The sequence below is a fragment of the Macaca fascicularis genome, chromosome 3 (assembly GCF_037993035.2).
Source record: "Macaca fascicularis isolate 582-1 chromosome 3, T2T-MFA8v1.1".
NCBI lineage: Eukaryota > Metazoa > Chordata > Mammalia > Primates > Cercopithecidae > Macaca > Macaca fascicularis.
This window is the reverse complement of record NC_088377.1, coordinates 158954804-158978150: the sequence shown is the minus strand read 5'-3', so window position 1 is coordinate 158978150 and position 23347 is coordinate 158954804. Positions and strand designations below refer to the sequence as shown.

At 35.9% G+C, this 23347-nt stretch overlaps 1 protein-coding gene across 2 annotated transcripts in view; it reads right to left on the bottom strand.

Annotated features, from left to right (window-relative positions):
• CFTR (CF transmembrane conductance regulator) overlaps positions 1-23347 on the bottom strand; it is a 181689-nt gene that overhangs the window by 133373 nt on the left and 24969 nt on the right. For both annotated transcript variants that reach the window (XM_005550598.5, XM_065542499.2), the window contains 2 exons: positions 19095-19205; positions 14336-14444 (listed from right to left, as the gene is read on the bottom strand). In XM_005550598.5, coding sequence (XP_005550655.2) covers positions 14336-14444; positions 19095-19205 — 220 coding nt within the window. The remainder of the gene's footprint in view (positions 1-14335; positions 14445-19094; positions 19206-23347) is intronic.

The window sequence follows — 23347 nt, the reverse complement described above, 5'->3', positions numbered from 1 at the left end:
AAGTGTTTTGGGCAATGGCATTATTTTCAGAATGAACTTAGCTTCTCAAGGCAACCACATAAGGCAGAACTGGCAATGGGAGACAGGAGCACACCAGCACTAGTGGTATTTAAAATTGGCCATTTCCAATGCTAGTCCCTTCTCAGTCAGCAATAAGAATGGACTTTGGTGAAGGAGTTTGCCAGCAGCCTCAATCTCAGGCCAGATTCCAATGACTGCTGGACTCCTCAAAGGCCCGTGAGTCAGTGAGGGAGAGCAGAAGTTATGTTTTCCCAAATATACCTCATCAGGGTCCTCAATCTACTACTAAACCAAATTGTCCATCGAATTTATTACCACTTCCCCTAAATATACAAGAATAGATCTGAATCCAGGGATTTTGAACCCAGGAGGTCTAATTCTTACCCATCTTGTTAAATTGACCTCAAAAGAGAAGGATGCATAATTCCCCATTTTGTTTTATAATGACCCAGTAAAATAGGGACCAGACGGTATCCCTGAAAGGAAATGATGTTATGATAATTGGTTCCATTTAAAATATATATTTCCAAGCAAGACTGCCCCCTATCCCTGGTATTGCCAAGCACTATTCTGCCTCATCCCTTAATTTGTTTTTTTTTTTTTTTTTTTTTGTCCATTTTCTACAATGTATTTTCTAAACCTCAAGTATCCAATACCTCCAGCCCCCTCATTCTCAATAGATGACAGTGCTTTCTACGTCAATGTCATCCCCACAAGAAATCCTAACCCCTATAGAGCTGACATTGATTGAGTAGCTTTGTATAGCTGCTCATTCTATGCTTTATATATGTTTTATTTTGAATTAACTAAGTCAACTAAGGCTCTGAATGCAAGAAAACATTCAAACTTTTAAAAAGCCTCCAAACTAATCACAAACCTGAAATATTATAGTTCTCTCACCTCACATAGCCACATGTTAAATGTGAGTTTAAATGACAGCAGACAGGCAGGTGTTAAAAAGAAAATTGCCAACTTCCTACCCAAATATTACATGTAAATAGTTTGCTAAATCTACTTAAATATTTTTGAAAAGTAAGTACACAAATGACTGCACAGTATATACTATGTTCGTTTTGTACTTCTATTATTACATATGTTCATCTTTAGAATATATATCAAAGGAGAACGGCTTTTGAGGTTTTTAAATTTTATATAAATGACATCCTACTGTGCTTTTTACAACTTTTTAAAAACTTAACACTGTGTTTTTCACATTTATCTTTATCAATACTTGTATAACCAACTCATTTATTCTAAGTGCTGCCTAACATGCCACCCTGTGAATACATTGGGTTATTTGCCCATTGCTGTACATTGAAGCAGTTGTGTTGTTTTCACTCCTAAGTTACTGCAGTCAGTGAAAGAGCTGCCCTGGATGTTTTTACAAACTTCCATATGTATTTGCCAACTTTTCTCTAGATTCAAGTATGTTTTCTTCCAAAGTAATGTTTTTAAGTAGGAAAATGTACAATTAAGGTAAATCTTAGATTTAAAATTATAAATATATCTGTACTACAAACATAATTGTTCATAGTATGCTTACAGTGGCAATATTTAATCCTTAAAATTATTTGAGATCAATATTTTATCCCAGAATTGTTCTATATTATGCTGTTTTTCATAGACAAATATCAATACCATCAATTTACTTTGATTTGCTTTTCTTTTTTTTTTTTTTTCCTTGACTAGTGGGTTTGTACTTGGCCAAAATGCTCTCCTGAGTTGCAGTCAAGGCCACTGGATTTACATGTGCTATCTATGTTACAAGTATCACATGTGGTCATGATGCAGAGAGCAAGGGGCATTATTTACGATGCATACCAGATAAAGCATCGTTTCTTGTTCATTGTAAGACAGTAACAGGAAAGGTATGAACCGTGAACACTGCTTATAAGGTCAATTGCTTATATCATGATTAGCATAAACACATTTCTCCCCTTTCAGAACTCATTTATCTCCTAACATATATCTATACAGACATATAGTCAATACAGGGAGACTGGATAGATTATCTCAAAGAATACAGAACTACTGATAAACAATACATTGCAAAGCAAGTATGTAAATATTTTAAAAAGTAACTTGTGTCTGTAGGATGCTAAAAATAATCTTCTGAGAAAAAAAGAGAAATATTTTAGCAACCAAGCTAAATTTTAGCACAGAATTTTTCAAGTTAGAAGTGTAAAGACTTCTATAAGGTTTATTTTCTTTTGAGTAATGTGAACCAAAATCTCTTCCACTGGATCTCTCCATTATATTTTCCAGATCACAATAGACGTTTCCCTATCACAACAGGCTTATTTGTTGAATTTTTATTTAGTTGTAATTTATAACAAAACACAATTAAAATGCGTATTAATCTGAATGGAATGCCTTTTTAAAAAATTCAGAGACAGGGTCTTGCTTTGTTGCTCGGGCTGGAGTGCAAGGGCTATTCACAGGTGCAATCACAACACACTACAGCCTCAAATCCACAGATCAACAGATTCTCCTGCTTTAGCCTCTCAAGTATCTGGGACTACAGGCTCATGCCACCATGTCTGGTTTGTAATACCTATTTTACATATTGTCATTACTGAGTTAGTTGTCGTCTTTCCTCAACCAAAAAGGACATAGTCATCCTTTGAACAACAGTACCTATTTCACAAAGAACTGGTAGCACGACTCTGGAAGGGCATATGTTTACAAACTAAAGTGTGGTTCATTTTCAGTATGAAAAATTCTAATAATAAGACCACCTGCAAACAGCAAACCAACATAAACCTCACCACCATATGGAGCTGTTACCATTCAAGGACAAAATCAGCACTCCGAAACTCCACCCCTTCTATAGTTTTCCCTAATCTGTTTTAAGCATCATGTTCTTTAATATTTACAATGGAACCATTTATAGATATCACCTGATTTTTTTTTATTTGGAAAAAAACATTGGTAAGTGATACCTAGCTTAATCTATGACGTGCAACCCTTTACAAAAATTATCCCCAGAATGACTGGGAGAAACGTAGTCCCTCTATTCTTGGTACAAGAAAGCTGACTGTACTCCGTTGTTCAGAGTATTTTCACAGACACAAGAAATGTTCTGATTTGTTACCACATGAAGTAGTACAAGCAAACTCAGGCTTGCATGTAAGAAGGAGGAATGTATAATTATTTGGATATTTAATAAAATAGTTTATTACTCTGTATCAGACATGAATCAAGATGGAATTCACTTAATGGTCACTTCAATAATAGAAGAAGCCTGATACCAATGTGTAAGCCAGTGTGATGGTGAAATAAACACTGAATTCAAAATCGTGAATTCCAAATTCTTATCCAGCACATTACCTACATTGGCTGTGTTACTTTAGTCACTTCCCTGCTCTCGACAGTTTTCCTCACTGATAAACTAAGAGGTGGAGAAGGCTAATTGTGATGTCCCCTCCAGTGCTAACATCTCTGATTATATGATCTGAGTCTGCAGAGTCCCATGGCAGAGGCCAAGAATTCCTTGCGTAATTGTCCTAGCCCTCACCCTGCCATGACTATGGCTATTTTCTACTAAAAAGGATGAAAGTCTGAATAGTATGAGTTTAGAAGATCATCTGGGTAGAGGGGCTCAGGTTGGAAAACAGCTCAAGTGATTGCATTCCTGGTGAGAATAAGTTTGTGACTCAATTTAGATCAGCCTCCCAGGGAAACTTTGGAAGCCTAAAAATATCTCCTATATCTTCTAGGAGTGGTATCTCATTTCTCACAGGATCTTCAAGCTCAGAGCTTCAAAGTTATTGTAGATGAGTTTAAATTCTTTAACCATTTCTGGTTAAAAAATTATAATGCATACCTAGGATAGGGTCAAATGTTTAGTCTAGAGATAGGAAACTCTACTTTTTCTAGATATTCAAACCATGAAGGAAAGTTCAGGTGAAAAAATAGAAACCTGAACTCATGCTTGCGATTACATCAAATGAATTAATCCCGGTTTACTTTACTATAAATTAGAGTTCTGATCCCAAAGCAGAGTTGTTTCTAAGTAGAATGATCAGTTGGAAAAATTCTAAGGCTACAGTGTTTTCTATTGTGTGAGGTCACTTAATAAAATCACCATTATCATTTTAACTTGTTTTAAAAATACAGTACTTTATATGTCTCTATCCTAAGAATATTATGACAGTTTAATTTTGAGAAATTAATTAACAGAATACAGAAGAACCAATGATTATCTCAATAACAAATGAAAAGGAATCTGATAAAATTTCAATATGTTTCTGATAAATGTTCTTAATAAACTTGAATATAAAGATATATTATTAACCTGAAAAAGGATTTCTTCCTCAAAATAACAATCAATGCCATAATTAATAAAAGTCTAGATGCATTACATTTAGAATCAGGAAAAAACGGAATAGTAGCTATTACTACCATTTAACATTTTTCTAGAATTTCTAGCTAATACAACTCAACAAGAAAAATGATTGAGGTATGAATATTGGAAAGAAGAAGAAAAAGTATCATCAGCATAGAATATGATTCTGTAACAAATGTAAATGAATCAAGAGTTTAAAAGATAGAGGTTTAAAAAAGAACTATGTTAAGAAAATCGATTTCTATATACCAAACATGACAACTAATTAAATGAGCATCCCATTCATAGTAACAATATAACAAAAGATACATTGTAATAGCAATAAGATGTATATCTTAAAATATACAACTCACAAAACATTATTGGAACTTTTTTTTGTTTTTGTTTTGTTTTGTTTGAGACGGAGTCTCGCTGTGTCGCCCAGGCTGGAGTGCAGTGGTGCAATCTCGGCTCACTGCAAGCTCCGCCTCCCGGGTTCACGCCATTCTCCCGCCTCAGCCTCCGAGTAGCTGGGACTACAGGCGCCCGCCACCACGCCTGGCTAGTTTTTGGTATTTTTTTTAGTAGAGACGGGGTTTCACCATGTTGGCCAGGATGGTCTCGATATCCTGACCTCGTGATCCACCCGCCTCGGCCTCCCAAAGTGCTGGGATTACAGGCTTGAGCCACCACGCCCGGCCTATTGGGACATATTTTAAAAGTCTCAAATAAATGGAGAGACTTAAAACTTTCTAAAATGAAGAACTTAATATTGCAAAGATTACATTCCCCTCCAAGTTATTTTATAAGATTAGTGCAATCTTCATGAAAATTTAAAGATTTTTTGGAAGAGAATTTTTGGCACTATAAGGGTAGGGACTGTCAGTCTCAATTTTGGCAGCAATCCTAACACCATGCACAATACCAAGCACAGAATATCCACTCAACAAATATTTGCTGAATCAATGAATACAATGATTATACATTTCATTTGGAAGAGAATTCATCAAAAACATTTGAGGAATAAGAATAATGTGTCAGAGAGTTTACATTACTGGATATGAAAACATAAAGCCATAATAATATGTGACAAGACAAAGAAAGAGACTCATTTATCTGGCAAGTCCAGGAACATGTCCAAGCACATGTAATACTTTAATATATTATAAAATACAGCATTTTAATTCAATGGAGAAAGAGATCATGCAATAAATGATGGACGAACTGGATACTCATCTTTTTGTAATTAGATTTCTACCTCATACATGCATCAGAATGAATTCCAAATAGAACAGATAGTTAAATATAAAAGATGAAATAATAAAAACATAGCTGCATGCTTACATAACATTTGGGTGGCATGGGTCTTTATAAAAGAATAATGTCAAAGCAGAAAACAAAGAAGATATATAGATTTGCCAGCAAATTTTTCAAAAATTAAAGCTTTTAATTGTTAAACAAAACAAAACTCACTAGAAACAAAATTCAAAATTACAAGGCAATTGACAGGCTAGGGAAAATATTCAGTCATGTATCAAGAAAGAGACAAATACATCAAAATAAAAACACACAAAGAACATGAAAGGCAATTCACACACAAAAAAAGAAATATAAATGCATAATTAATATACAAAAATATTAAACTCACTAGGAACCAAAAGTAATGCAAATGAAAATAACAATATGCTCTTTTTCACTTAGCATTTTAAAAACATTTTTTAAAATACCTATTGTTAGGACTGAATTTTCATAGTTTAGTATCAGGAAAGTAAATTAGTAGTACACCTTTTCTGGAAAGCAATTTATTTGTATTTGTACATTTAGGTAGAGAGTCAAGAACACCTTCTAAGAGTCAGCTTTTAAAGGGGTGTGTACTGAAGGATGTTTTTATAGTAGTAAAAAATTGAGGCAATTTAAATATTCAATGATGAGGAATTGATTAAATAAATCGTGGTACAGCCATATGATTCATGAAAGTAATTAGGTAGAAAAACATCTAATGACCCAGAAAGGCATTCACAACACATTAAAGGGAGAAGCAGATTAAAAGGACATTATGTAATGATGACCTCTCCCCTTTATTAAGTATAAATTTCCATGGGAAAAAGTTGGAAGGATGAACATCAAATTTATCAGTAATTATCTGATTATTCTGATTATTAATCAGAAAAAAATAAAAATTTGGATAAAAATTTCACATAACTTACAATAATAAATAAAAAGAAAACATGCATACAAAAAAATGGAAGAAAGCAAACACACCTACACTCAGAACTTATAGGATACAGTGAATGCTGGCTTATATACTAAAGCAAAAGTTTAAGATTTTGCTTTTGGCAGGGTAAAGTGAGGGTCAATTTTTTGTTTATTTTGATACAGCAGAGTCGGACAATAGTTTTTGGCTTCATACAAATTGCTAAGGAAAAGAATTTTTCCATATTCATCAAAGAAAATAAAAACATATTCATGCTTAATCCATTGAAGAATTGTTTAAGAGGTTTATTTTTAAATATTTCCTTCATTTTGCCACAATTGTTTATGGTTTTTGCAAAAATACACATATACCACGCCTAGAACAGAATCTCAAAACATAAATCTATCTTTCTTTTAGATTCAATGACTAATTCAAAATGTTTTGGTTTTGGTATTTTCCTTTTAGTGCTTACTGATTTTACTAATTATTGCTAGTAACATCTTCACTAGAAATCTAAGCTATATTCTCCATATTTTATAAGAAAAACCTCCTGGATTTGCTGCAATAGCAGCAATAATAGGTTTGGTTCAGATAATACAATAATGAAAGATGTGTTAAAATATTAATTTTAATTTCTTTTTTTTTTTTTTTTTTTTTTTTGAGACGGAGTCTCGCTCTGTCGCCCAGGCTGGAGTGCAGTGGCGCGATCTCAGCTCACTGCAAGCTCCGCCTCCTGGGTTTACGCCATTATCCTGGTTCAGCCTCCCGAGTAGCTGGGACTACAGGCGCCCGCCACCTTGCCCGGTTAGTTTTTTGTATTTTTTTTTTTTTAGTAGAGACGGGATTTCACCGTGTTAGCCAGGATGGTCTCGATCTTCTGACCTCATGATCCGCCTGTCTCGGCCTCCCAAAGTGCTGGGATTACAGGCTTGAGCCACCGCGCCCGGCCTAATTTTAATTTCTAAAGTAATACTAGAATCTGCCGTCATTTTAAAGCATTAGCAAAATATATTCCTGTGCCTTATAAAAATCAAACTGGTGCTTCAAGATTTGCTTATAGTATATATACAGAAATAACTAAATGTAAATAACAAGTATTTGTGCACTTAGGTAGAGTCTATTTAAAAATATAGGGACTGGACTAGGTGCAGTGTCTCATGTCTGAAATCCCAGCACTTTGAGGGGCCAAAGCAGGGAGGATCACTTGAGCACAGGAGTTTGAGACCAGCCTGGGCAACATGATGAGACCCTGTCTCTAAAACTGAAAGGCAGAAAACAAAACAAAACAAAACAAAACAAAATAGCAAACATATATATATGCTAACCTATTATTGCTGTTATATATTTAAGTCTATGAAAGGCATATATATACATATGTATATATGCATATATTTTAATAATATAATATAATATAGTCTATTATATATTATATTATAATATAATATAAATTATATTATTTATAGTATATATTTATTTGGAATAAATATTACTATATTATATATAACACACATGTTATATATAATTATAATATATTATATATTATAATAATAGGCTAGGGACATACATGTGACATATATAAAGGTTTTACATATATATTCCTTTCATATATTTAAATTGGTACAAAGGTAATTATGCTCTTTGCCATTACTTTCAATGGTGAAAGCCACAATTACTTTTGCAGCACTGTATACAGAGCTCTACATGTAGAGAGAGAGAGAGCACTTGCTTTGTACCAGAATCTATTCTATGGGCTTAACGCATTTAATTCTCACAACTCTGTAAAACATGTTCTATCCAGCAAAAGAAACTATCATCAGAGCGAACAGGCAACCTACAGAATGGGAGAAAATGTTTGCAATCTATCCACTTGACAAAGGGCTAATATCCAGAATCTACAAGGAACTTAAACAACTTTACAGGAAAAAAACAAACAACCCCATCAAAAACTGGGCAAAGGATATGAACAGACACTTCTCAAAAGAAGACATTTACGCGGCCAGCAAACATATGAAAATAAGCTCATCATCACTAGTCATTAGAGAAATGCAAATCAAAACCACAATGAGATACCATCTCACACCAGTTAGAATGGTGATCATTAAAAAGTCAGGAAACAACAGATGCTGGAGAGGCTGTGGAGAAATAGGAACGCTTTTACACTGTTGGTGGGAGTGTAAATTAGTTCAACCATTGTGGAAGACAGTGTGGCGATTCCTCAAGGATCTAGAACTAGAAATACCATTTGACCCAGCAATCCCATTACTGGGTATATACCCAAAGGATTATTAATCATTCGACTATAAAGACACATGCACATGTATGTTTATTGCACCATTGTTTCCAATAGCAAAGACTTGGAACCAACCCAAATGTCCACCAATGATAGACTGGATAAAGAAAATGTGGCACATATACACCATGGAATACTATGCAGCCATAAGAAAGAATGAGATCATGTCCTCTGCAGGGACATGAATGAAGCTGGAAACCATCATCCTCAGCAAACTAACACAGGAACAGAAAACCAAACACCATGTGTTCTCACTCGTAAAAGGGAGTTGAACATTGAGAACAGGTGGACACAGAGAGGGGAACAACATACACCAGGGCCCGTTGGGAAGTAAGGAGTGGGGGAGGGAACTTAGAAGACAGGTCAATAGGTGCAACAAACTACCATGGCACATGTATACCTATGTAACAAACCTGCATGTTCTGCACGTGTATCTTGTTGTTGGATTTTTTTTAGAAGAACAAATTTAAAAAAAATTAAACTAAACAGTTCTTTCTATGGATACCACTCTCCACTTTCCTCACCTTAGATCTAGCAAAAGTCAAATCATTAAGTGACCATGCTGATGCCTGCTACAAGTAGTTCTCAACCTTGGCAGTATAATAGAATCGCTTGGGGAACATTTCAAGAATGATAGTGTCCCAGGTTTTATACCAGACCAATTAAATTACATTTTCTGGGGTAGGGCAGAGTTGCATCATGGGAACTAAGGGGAAGATGTACAATGCAGTAGATAGCACGAGAAAATGCAGCTGTGTTAGAGATGGAGTTTAGGATGGGGTAAAATATTCAGGACATAGGAGATTGTGGGGAGTACAGTGTCACTCTGGGGTTAGAGAAGCAGCTAGATAAGGGGGTGAGACAGAAAGATAAGAAAGGAATTCCACATGGCAGACATTTAGAAGATTTGCTGGAGATAGCAGTCCCTAGGTAGCCAATCACAGGAAGAAACATACATAAATCAAAGTGCCTAAGCCACAGGCCCTCTATGCACAGAATTCCCGAAAGAACACCATCCCTTCTTTAGTGAAGTAAATAAAAATAGTTTACCCCCACATATATTTCATTCACATATTTTGAAATGGTTGCCAGAGGCCCAGTGGATAGAAGTGGTTCTGCAAAGCTGTATTTTGTGGGAGAAACTTGCATCTGTAGAAAACGTGTTAGTGCAGCCAGGCTCTCCCTTTCCAGGCCTTTTTTTTTTTTTTTTTTTTTTTTTTTTTTTTTTTTTTTAATCTAGGAGAGATTAACTGAGAGTCTGACACCTGCCAAGGTTTGAAAAGAAACATTTACCATCTATTTTCTCTGTGGGCTGCCAAGGATTTATCTATAAAACAACACCCCCTTTGCTACCCAAGCCTCTTCCTTTCTCCCTCTCATAACCTGTCTTGCCACTGAAACCTGTTTTACAAAGATTCAAGCCCCCATTCTTTCTGTAACCTCAAGATGGTATACAAGGTTCCATACTGCATTGTGAGGGTGGGTCTTCATCCTGAAGGCTCCCATGTATACACATCAAATACATTTGTGTGCCTTTCCTCTTATCAATCTGCCTCCTGTCAGTAATTTTTCAGCAAACCTTTCGGGGGCCAAAGACCTTGGCCCCCACATTAGCAGTAAGCTTGTATTCAAATGCCTACCCAATGTTTTTATCCAAACATAAGGGACAGAGATCCTCCTTTGCCATATAGACTGTAGTCTGCAACATGAGTACCAGGACTTCTCCTTTACGTCCTTTAATTTTGTGAGGTTTAATGAAAAAAGGTAGTCTGACCTAGGCTGCACTGACATATGCCTCAATTTGTTGGTAGGAACATGCCCAGAGTTACCTAGGAATCAAGAATATTTTTGAATGAACGCTTGTGAATTTCTTATCATCATAAATGCCTTGTGATAATCATATTCTCTCAGCAATCTGCTTACAGAGCTCCCTCTACTTGACTTCCCTCAGACCATCCTTGATTGACTCTCACATTCAGGATTTCAGCGGCCAGTTTCTCTTCCATGCTAGGAGTCTTTTATTTATTTATTTATTTTTTCTTTTTGAGATGGAGTCTCGCTCTGTCGCCCAGGCTGGAGTGCAGTGGCGCGATCTCAGCTCACTGCAACCTCCGCCTCCACCTCGCAGGTTCAAGCTATTCTCCTGCCTCAGCCTCCCGAGTAGCTGGTGCCCACCACCATGCCTGGCTAATTTTTGTATTTTTAGTATAGACGGGGTTTCACCATATTGGCCAGTCTGATCTCAAACTCCTGACCTTGTGATTTGCCTGCCTCAGGATCCCAAAGTGCTGGGATTACACAGGTGAGCCACCGTGCCCGGCTTTGCTGGGAGTCTTAAATGTTAAAGACAATGTTGCATCTATCTGGCTGCTAAGTCAGATGAAGAAAAAACAACTGCATAGTTAATGGTGAGAAGTCATAGCTAATAATATTTAAAATTACAGCAGTACTTCAGAAAGATTAGCTCCTTCATGATGGCATTTCCTTTTTTTTAACCTTTCACAGTTAACAGCAAATTTTATAGTACTTTTCTCTATCAGTCCTGAAACCAACCAAATATTTTTATGCCACAACTGTCATTGTTTAGAGGGACTAAGAATGTGTAGACATTCTTAAAGTATGACCATCTAGTTCTAAGAGAAGTGTTATAGCAGTTTCAAGAATCCCTGGCTCATTTATCCTTGCTCAGTGAAAGAAAAGAAGAAATACCCATAAAGAATACTATAAATAGGAAGGTACTGGTGTAAGTTATGTAAAAGGATGGAGAAAATGTACAGAAATACTATAATGGCTAAATTTTCTCCCCCTCTTTTATTTTTATAGGAGATGAAAAGAATTAAATCAAGAGATCAGATACCCTGAAAAAAAACTGCACTAATCTAAATGGCCACTATGGCTATCTAAATTATTTAAGACCTAACAATTTGCAAATTTTTCACTATTTAAAACTGCATGGTGTCAGCGTGGCTTTTTCTCCATGACAAGGGTGAAAAACCTGCAGCCTCATCACACTCGTGCCATTCCCAATATAAATATTATTCTCTCTGCCTTCTCACTATACACATTTCAGCTGCTTCTTCCCCCTGGATCCTTCACTCACCAACATTCCATTGGTTATCAGTAGGAGCTGAGATGGTGGAAACACGCTTTCCCCTTCAAACGTGCTGCTAGTTCCAGAGCTGTAGCCTTGGGCTCAGGAGTACCTCTCCACTCACCCCCGTGCATGGACAACTAATACACCATGAAGGGCTTTTAAGATCTCCTTTGCTGGGATATTTTTAATCTTGAGAAGTTTAAGAACAATTTCATCTTTCTCCATACCTACTTCATTCTCCTATCCCTTATTTTTGTCTGTAGGTTTGGCACTTAGCATGACTGGTTCTTGGGGGGATTTCATACAGTTCCTCCTCTGGGTATAACTAACTGAGAAGATCTTGTTGATTCCTGCCCTGCTACCTGTTGTGAACTTTCTTCAGATTTGCCCCTGAAGTGACCCTGGAAGAATCCTCAGCCTTCAAGCTCTGTAGCCTGTGTCTCCTAAGAAGATGCAGAGAAGCTCAGCAGAACCAAGGCTGGTTACTAGAGTCACCATTCTGTTGAGTACCTAAGTACAAGCATTATAATTATAATCATATTTTAATAGCAATCATAATCTAATATGGTGAAAGGGTCAAAGGCTTTGGAGCTAAAGAAACAGATATTTCTCAAATTTGCCATATATGTAAGTTTAGGAAAGTTACTTAATTTCCCTTATGCTCAACTTCCTATTATATAAATTAGAGATAATTTTTGCTCCATGGAGTTACTAGGAAAATTAAATAAAATAATCTACATAAAGAGCTTCATATTGAACTGGAACTGATTAGGTACTCAATAAATATTAAACTGTTCTATATCATGTTTATTTTTTGGCATACACCAGACCAAAAAAAACTCTACAGACATGTCCATGTGTCATACAAACTTTGACATTTAGGTTTTTGCTCACATGAAACTATGTTGGTGGGATCTAGAGAAATAAATTATTTTACAAGCCAAGCAGAGAATAGAAAGGGGCCTTCTAATTAGACCCCTCTTCTAGCTTCTACTCAGTAGTGCTTATGTTAATCGATAGAAGCAGCATGCAATGGAGAACACGACAGGGAGAAATTTTGAGTTTCACTGAAATCTTGGCCATGACATAACAATTACTTGAAATATCATTCACTTCAATCCAACAATCATTTATTGAAAATGTTAAATACTTACATGATGTATATGATAGGATCAGAGTGAACTGTACTCCATACCCTGATTCAAAACAACCAGCAAAACTTATTTTCTAAAAATTACATCAAATAGAATCAGAAGCTGTGAATAAAATTGTTTCTCAAAGCTCTGGGTGGTGCTGTGATTGAGAAAAATCATCTCAAAGGTAACTTAAAAGACATTTAATTCTCCATCTACCTCATTTAAATTTGCTAATAAAATATTTTTTATCCCCAATTTCCCACATGATTTCAGATTTCCATAAGAATATATATTATGGATCTATTATTTCAAAAGTCAGAAAAATTTATTCTAGGAAATTCTCAAGAGCATTAGAGAACATTCTGGACCTAAGTGTAGTTATTTTTGTTAAGATAAGTTTTAAGTGCATTTTTCATGGAGGTATATGAACTGAAACTTTTTAAGCAATGTAACACAAATGGCATTCTTTGGGAGACACTGTAGCACTGCTTAACTCCCTGAGGCATAAAGACCAATACAAACACAAAGCAATTCATATGGTAAGTAAACACCCCAAAGCAAATATTGTACACAGCCTTAACAAGAAGATTAAACAAGTCTTGAACCTTTCGCCTTTTATAGGTTACAACCAAGGATTCAAATAATGCTTTCATGATGTAGAAAATAATAAATCAGAGTCACATTGGACAGCAGCTGGGGAACATACAAGGCACTTAAACACCACAAAGCCTGGATTTTCAGATGTGCAGCTCTTCACACTGATCAGATGTAAGATATTAAGAAAATAAATTGCAAGAGAAATTTGCTGCTATACTTTAAATTTTTAGTATTTTTCTTTGAAACAATTCAGCATGCAGATATGACTTCAAAATATTACAAACATTCATATGTATAATTAGCTGCATTTGACCTAATTCTGCTGACATTGTCTCCTGACATTCTCCTGTTGAATACAGCAAAATAAAGGCACCAGTAACCTAATGTACCAGTAAGATAATGTGATTTGGAATCGTAACAGAAAATAATTTTTAAGCAACCAATTTATTTTGCTGAGCTCAATGAGAGTGTAAATTGCCACCTGTGTTCCAGGACATTTTAGTTCCAAAGGATTTTTACTCATCCTCACTAGAGTTTTAGGTGGTTCCTTAGTGTTTGGAGTTGGATTCATCCTTTATATTTTTATACCTATTAACCAGATTTCCTAGTCCTTTAATAATCACAAAAATGAATATAGTTATGTGATACATAATGAATGTACAAATGAGATCCTTACCCCTAAATATAACAAGATTCCATAGAACATAAATCTCCAGAAAAAGCATCGCCGAAGGGCATTAATGAGTTTGGGATTTTTCTTTGAAGCCAGCTCTCTATCCCATTCTCTGCAAAAGAATAAAAAGTGTGACCAATAAGTTACATGTGCAAATATTTCAGTTGTCCTGTTTCCCTTAACATAGTTTGATTCACACAAGTATATCCAAGGAGATTAACCCAAGGATTTATAGAGACAAAACCTCATGGAGACCCTCCAGCACCAAACACTCAGCCAGATATTTGGCAGAATTCAATGCTCTGCCTTGTATCACTGTGCAGGGAATTGATTTCATGAAAAGGCCACATTGTATGTGTTAAAGAAAAGTGTTGGCCTTCTAAATAACAATGAAAAGGGTGGACAAATAAAGTAAGGCTTTTACAAATAGTCATTGCTGTGCTTAGAACAAGGGAGAAAAAATAAACACATAAATATTCTACATTTTTCCCTTACACCTTGATCTTTATCGGTTTAGAACTGTGGCAGATTTTACAAGATTTCACTGACAAATCAAAAACAAGTTAAAATTTCAGGTGGCTTTTTCTGTGATTTAACATGAGAAAAATCTGTTAGACTTTGTTTTTAAAAGTAGAGGCATAAAATATCATTAAACTTCATTTTCAACTACTAAAATCATTTATTAGAGTAAAAGTCTTTGAAAAATGAGAACAGGATCAAATTATATATTTTCTATTATAGTAAGAATAGACATTAAATAGTCTGAAAACTGGCTGAAATCTAGCAAACTTTGTTTTCTTTTAAATATTATAGGAACACCAGTTGATTGTATTTATTAAGTTATTGCCATTGATTTGTTAATAAAAGCCTTTTTTCTCTTCACAAAGGAACAAAATATCTGTAAAAATTATCATCTTAATTTTCAAACTGTACAGAGATGAAAAATTTCATGAACCACAAGCAAGAACTACGTAAACAATTAGATAAAGGCTTTACATTTCATCAATGGTTATTCCCATTACTATCAAGTTACCATAAATAAACTTAGCTCTAAATCACTCTAAAGGAGTAATAGGCTGGGGCAGTGGCTCACACCACTAATCCCAACACTTTGGGAGGCCAAGGCGGGCAGATCACTTGAGGTCAGGAGTTCAAGACCAGCCTGGCCAACATAGTAAAACCCTGTCTCTACAAAAATTAGCCGGGCATGGTGGTGCATGCCTGTAGTCCCAGCTGCTTGGGAGGCTGAGGGAGGAGATTTGCTTGAACCCAGAAGGTGGAGGTTGCAGTGAGCTGAGATCACACCACTACACTCCAGCCTGGGCAACAGAGCGAGACTGTCTCAAAAACAAACACCACAAATTAAAAAAAAGCATAAAGGAGTAATATACAGCTGAGATTTGAAGACAAGCTTGGCAATCTCTAAGCATGGATCTTAGCATCCCCCAGAAGCTCGCTAATGAGAGCCTTTCTACAAAGCCTAATTACCTTTTCCCATCTATTTACCTCCCCACACTCTTCTCCACCATTCTCTCACAAACAGAGCTAACCTCCCATTCATAACATTTGGTTACTCAGAGTAAGAAGCTAAATATGGAGCAGACTCACCTTCTCCATCAAAGGAGAAATGGATCAGATGGGAAAGCCAAGGAAGGGGTGTGTACATAAACCAACAAAATGGGTTCAATGTGAAAAAGTGGTCCACACCGAAGTTATGTAGAAAGGTGTCGTTATATTTCATAAGAGGTCTCTAGTGACCCTGGGCAATGTAGTTTTAGGAACATGGTGGAAACCATACTTCAGGAGCTGAGATATAAATGAAAGAGAAGTAGAGAGACCAGAAGAGCAGAGAATATTAGCTATGAAAGAAAAAAAAGAGAATGGGGTAGTTACCTGAGGAGAAGGCAAGGTTGGGGAATTTCTTTAATGGATGAAACTTGAACAACTTGGTGCCACAAATTGTTAGCACCAAGAGTAGGTGGTGTGGTTCTAGTAGCACCACATACCAGGCCCAAATCAGAAGGGAAGAAGTTTTATTCTTATAAAGTTCATATCCTGACTACAATCTTGGAATGGATATGTGATCTGCATACTGCAGTTATGTAGAAGATTCAATCCATGGTCACAAAATGGAGCCAGATGGGTTAATGTTCTTCAACCATCTGGCAACCACTTGAGGGCCATGGTCACAAGGCAGTTATGAAACGTGAAGCCAGGGCCACTTTCCCAAGGGTGCAGAGGTACAAAGTACCAAAAATGGTATGTCACTCTTCCAAAATACTTCAATAAATTTCAAATACCAATTTTATAAGAAAAGAAGTAACAGGGTGAAGAGATACAAAAACAAAACAAAAATAATAGAATGTATGGGTTTGTACTGGCACAGCATTGTTGAATTGAAGTAAAATAGGCATATTTTTTAAATTGAATCAACATGGGGGATACAGTGAAAACTGAAGAGAAAAAAATGTTAAGCCAGATAATTCTGCAAATTCAGATTCATGTCCTCTATCTGGCCATAAATACAAACGTATCAGCAGTACATATTTTTCAGTTAACCCAGCCCTACTCTGATTAATCATTCCCTCACCATTCAATTAAAATTTAGATATTCAAAGCCAGACACCGTGTCTCACACCTACAATCCCAGCATTTTGGGAGGCCGAGGTGGGCGGATCACTTGAGGTCAGGAGTTCAAGACCAGCCTGGCCAACATGGCAAAACCCCACCTCTACTAACATACAAAAATTAGCCAGGCGTTGTGGCAGGTGCCTGTAAACCCAGCAACTCAAGAGGCTGAGGCAGGAAAATCACTTGAACCTGGGAGGTGGAGGTTGCAGTGAGCCAAAATCACACCATTGTACTCCAGCCTGGGTAACACAGCGAGACTCTGTCTCAACAACAACAACAACAACAAAAACTTAGATATTCAATATCCATTATATTATTTTAAACTTGTCAATATACCTGCAATGGATTATGTTTTATATTTTATCTCTCCAGCAATGCTACAGGTTTCTGTGTAATGCTAGCCATTTCACCTTCAATCATTGATTCATTCGACAAATACTTATTGAGTATATACCATATGCCAGGTCCTATTCTAGACACTTGGGGATACATCATAAACAAAAGAGATCAAACCCAATAAAAAATAAAAAACAAAACAAAGTATCCCTACCTCATGGCACTTGCACACACCAAGTGTTCATTAATAGAAGCTGGCCCTTGATCTTAAAAGTGTGAATCTGCAACTCCTACTAGCTTAATTCTTCGAATAAAATCAATAAAAATAAAGTTTAATATCTTACTTTGCCTTCAAAATACCAAAGAAAGGAAATGAATTTAATTAAAAGAAACAAATTGCAAGTCAACTCAATGTTTTTACATTGGTACAATAATTTATTAGCTATGTCCTATCTTTTATCCCCACTCACTCTCCCTTTTATCTGGCATCAGGCCTGTGCTATTGGCACAAAACTTAGCCTAGCTCATTCTAGACTATCAGTGGCCCAAGGGGTAAGCATTGTGACTCAAGAGTCTCTGGGGTTTTTCACATTTAGCCAAGGACAAAGGGCTCCTTCTTTCAAGGTCCTTAAAGATAGGAGTGAAGAATTCTAACCAAGGATCCACTTTATGTAGAAAGCCCGTGCGGTCTGAGAAAATAAAACCAGCATAAGGCAAATGCCACCAGGTGGCATTTGAGTCCTTGGTCCCATTGAGTTCCTAAGGCCAGTTCTCTACCTAGGTCTTCACACAGTTCGGGCTTCATGAGCCAATAAACTCCTTTTTATTTACTTAAGCTAGTTAATTGGGTTTCTGTCACTGGCAATCAAAAGGGTCCTAACCTTTTGATTGGAAAGGAAATTGAGAAATTCTTTATGGTGGGGACTACCATTCCTAGAGAGCAAGGCAATACAGACCTCAGCTGGAATCATGGTTCTGTCATTCATTAACTGGCAAAGCATATCATCTCTCTGAGCCTCAGTTTGCTTTTCTATAAAATGGAGATAATGATGCTTTCCACTCAGAGTGGCTGAGAGAAGATATTCTACCTGGCATGTAGAATAAAGACAATTCTTTATATTTGTTCGTAGCCAGTAGTCATTAGCTTAAGACTTCCCAGGGAGTACATTTGTATTCAAATATAAAGATTTTTGAAAGCAAATATACACAATTTACTTCATAATGGTGTTACTTTAGTTTTCACAAAATCCATCTCATGGTCTCTAATGAGATAAATTATCTGAAACCGAATTTTCCAGGAAAAAAAAAAATCATTTCTCAGGAAACTGATTATTTTTCTTTTACAATTTTATTGTTTAATGATTTCAGTCAATGAGACGTTCCTTTTTTTTTTTTTAAGAGAGAGAGAGGGTTTTGTTCTGTCACCCAGGCTGGAGTACAGTGGCACAATCATAGCTCACTACAACCTCAAACTTCTGGGCTCAAGTAATCCTCCTGCTTCAGCCTCCTGAGTAGCTGGGAATACAAGCATGCACTACCATTCCCAGCTAACTTTTTTATTTTGTGTAGAGATAAGATCTTGCTGTGTTGCCCAGGCTGGTCTCAAACTCCTGGTCTCAAGCAATCCTCTCATCTTGGCCTCCCAAGTAGTTGGGATTGCAGGCATTAGTCAGTAATGGCTTCTATTTTTAAATATAAGAATTAAACCTACAATATGTTTCAATATGCTTCCTTTCTTTTCTCTAAATAATAATATGAATTTTTCTCTTCAACTAAACAATGTACATGAATATACCTTTCCAATTTTTCAGATAGATTGTCAGCAGAATCAGCAGAAGGGATTTGGTATATATCTGACAATTCCAGGCGCTGTCTGTATCCTTTCCTCAAAATTGGTCTGGTCCAGCTAAAATAAAGAGAGGAGGAAGAGATATTCACTTGATTTGGTCTCCAATACAGATTTAGAATCTGATACCATTCAAATTTTCTGGCATGTGAAAAATTATGTACACGTAATTATGAGAATAAAATAAGTCAATTTCTGTAAATACCAGGCTTCATCTCTTACAGGGTACACCTGTATAAAACATCAATATCTCTGAACTAACATGACTGACACTTTGTCAAAGGGATTGGGAATAATGGTATGGTTTTTCTCAGGGGAAAAAAGCAAACTGCTAAACATTCCATATTTAAATTATTCTTTAAAAAAAAAAACTGCCCCCAAACAATCATATACTAGCAGTTTATAGCAAATTGCTGAAGTCCAGCCTCTTCTATTTCAAATATAAAATGAACTCTGAATAAGACAGGCACTTAATCAAAACTTAATCAAAAGCCTTATATAATTTTGTTACTGTAGCACAGCATACTCACTAATGAGCTATTCGTTGTAGGAACTGACTATAGCCAGAGAGTTAGTGACTAGTTTATATCAATTTGTTGACTTAATTATCATGTTTGAATCATTACTTGAGGGTAGGATCATAACTTTCTTATGTTTTGTCTCGTCACTCCATAGCAGCTACACTCATCTGCCCTCTAGGCATCAATAAATAATAATTTATAATGGAAATGAGTAAAGTTGGCATGGGAAATCACTATGCAGGATACTCTAGTGATTTTCAAAAGTATTGTTTCTAACTATTGAGAATAAGGCAGAATAATCTTCATAAAGATAGGAAAATCTAGAAAGAAGAAAGTGGAAGAGGAGGCAGAAGAGGGATTGTGAAATCAATCATGTACAAAGAGAAATTTCTAAATAAAATTTGAGAGCATGAGAGCTTTCTCAGGTAAAATTTTGTGTATTTATTAAAGAAAGGAATTGAACTGGGATTTAGTGAGTCCAAAACCTATGCTTTTTCCCTCAGCATCTTTCTTTTCTCTGGAGAATTCTAAAATTTGGTGTCATTCAGACCTTATTTGGTAATGTATCAAAAGCACCAAAAATCAAAAGGGAGTGCTTTAGCAATATCTGAGAAGCAAGATAAATTCATAAAAGAAAAAATATTCTAGCAAAGCCATTCAGAACAAAGAGAAAGGGCTATGCCAAATGCAAACATTTTGACACTGTTCTGGGGCAAAACCTTGCAGGTGGCCCTCATGTCCAACCTCATTGCTCCCACCCTAAGGGTCCAGGTCCTTCTTTATACTTCCTTGGTCTGGAACTTCTTCAGTAGGTGCCTGCCCTGGGTTCCTGATATCTCTACAACTTGTCCTTCATTAAAACTTAACTGAATTAGGGCTCTAAGGTTAAGTAACTTCACCATTTATTCCTTACTAAGCTATTAATGGGTGATTATGGTTTACTATGGCATATTTTTTCCATTAATTTGCAATATCTGCATTTTAACAAGAGCTGTCTTTAACAAAGAGCGATAATTAGGTTTAGTCTTCATTGCCCAGTTTGATTCATTTGCAATTTTTCCTGGAGAGCAATAATGAAAATACTTGAGGCCAGTCTGAATACAGCAGGAAAATGAGTGCCATAATCATGCAGGGTCTTCAGGGGGCATCGTCTGAGAAAGTGATGGCACACCCACTTGGTGCATACCATCCCAGTATCTAACATAAAGAACAGAAGGAAAGTCGAACATATAGGAGGCAGTTAGGCTGTAAAAAAATCTGGGACAGCAATTTACGATATAATTTAGATTATGAGTCCTTGTAAACTAAAGTCAAGAAGTGAAAAGGTGAAGTAAGTGTTTACTACTAATAAAAAACTATGTATTTAGTGCTTTCCAAAGTGCCTTCATAAACATGAGCAGGTTGTGGTTTTCATTTGAAAATCTTCTTAAATGAGTAGAACAAAAAGGGATCATTGCCCAATTTTACAGATAAAGAAATGGAAGCTTAGAGATGCTAAACTGGACTAAATGGCAAAGACTAGATTTTCCACATTCTTCTGACTTCATTCATTCTTTTACCATGTTCAGCTTTCCCTATTTAAGAAAATTTAGTATGCTGGGTTGTGCTAGACAGACAGCTGGGAGAGGAGCCTGAAAGCAGGAAGAAAAAATAGCAGACTGCATGTAGCGGTGTTGCATGCAGGCAAATATTTAACAATCCCCTCTCCGGAAAACAAAAACAAAAACTGACTTATGGCATTTGCCAATTTCTATGATGTAAATACGCTCATCATCACCATTTTCAAGCAACCAAATATAAAGTCATTGAACACAGAGTTGGGAAGGGATACACAGTTGGATATTAGAATAGTACAATGAAAGTACAATAGAATACAGTCCACTTTTCAAATACAATGAAGGCAAACAACCTTAATAGCATAGATAATAGTAAAATGTAAAATAATTAGGAAGTGATAACTTCTGAGGTTTTTCTTTTTTTCTTTTTCTTTTTTTTTTCTCTTTTTTTTTTTTTTTTTTGAGACAGAGTTTCACTCTTACTGCCCAAGCTGGAGTGCAATGGCACAATCTCGGCTCACCACAACCTCCACCTCCTGGGTTCAAGGAATTCTGCTGCCTCAGTCTCCCAAGTAGCTGGGATTACAGGCATGCACCACCACACCCGGCTATTTTTTTATAATTTTAGTAGAGACAGGGCTCCTCCATGTTGGTCAGGCTGGTCTCAAACCCCTGACCTCAGGCGATCCACCCGCCTTCGTCTCCCAAAGTGCTGGGATTACAGGCGTGAGCCACTGCGCCTAGGCAGCCAATGTTAGAGTTTTTAATACTTTTGTTTTAATATAATTTATTTAATTATAAGTTGAAATAATTTAATTTTTAATAATGGCCATGTTTAACAATTAGCTCACAAATTTTCTGAAAATTTAACAATCAGCTCAGCTGGAAAGAGCTAAGTGCAGCAGATCACTTACTTCCAGATGTTTGAAAGGCTTAGAATGAGGGTAATGGCACCATGTGTGGATGGAAAGAAAAGAACCTGTAGAACATTTAGTAAAAAGGAAAATGTGCTCCCACTATTAATAAATTCTGCATTTCCAATATGTTTGAAATTATTAAAATATGATACTATATTTACAAATCAGCAGAATTTCACTGTCAATACCATACAAAAAAAGGCATTTTCAAGAAATTTAAAAATAAATCTCAAGGTATTTTACAAAATATAAACATAACTCTTTTGATCCATATCTACAACCCAGTGACCATTCCCATAAATGGCCAGTTCATTTCAAATAACACAATTTGTGAGTTGCTTTTATAAAAAGCTTCCTATGTTATCTGTGCCCATTTTAATAAGTTATGTTACACCATGACACATAGTTTTGATTAGCAAGAATGCCATAGCCTAGCATCATCAAACCAAACAAATTCAGTAATATAAAGACTTAAGTTCACCATCCATAATTATTAGTATCATTTAGCAGTTCCTGGAAGATTCACTAGAATAAACCTCTATTTATATCCTGAAATAGAAATTGGGTTTAAGGTAAATTATGATAATTAAAATCCATTATGCTTATGCTGCCCAACAATGGCCACAGAGTCATCTTAAGGATATATTTTATTTTGTGATTAAATCAATAAAGTTGAATGAAAATTATGTCCCATCAAGGAATTCTCCATGCCTACCTCAGGCCAGTCTTAGAAATACAAAAAAAAAAAAAAAAACCCAGACATATATACTTAGACACTTTATGAAATATTAGTTAGTGCAAAACTCCAGCCACCCTTCCCTTTGAAAAAACCTGAGTTTATTAAACCTAGAATTTTTAAATGCACAGTCAGGATTTTTACTTCAGCATTTCTTCCACTAGAAATCAATGATCATCCAGGTGTTTCATGAGACAAAGCAGACACACCTGGAATAACCAAACAGCAATAAACTTGGCTCTGCCTTTCACTTGGTCCTGCTGTCTTCTCCTCTCAATTAATTTCAGAAGCTCTGGATAACTAATTATTTGCTGCTAAACAAAAGACTACAAACCAATACTGAAAAATCTTCTGGAGATCCAGGATTTACAACCATATAGGCACCTTAATGGAAATTAATTTGCTAACTTCATGTCTAATGAATTCAAACATTAAATAGAAAATTGATCTACCCATTTCATGAGATGCTTCT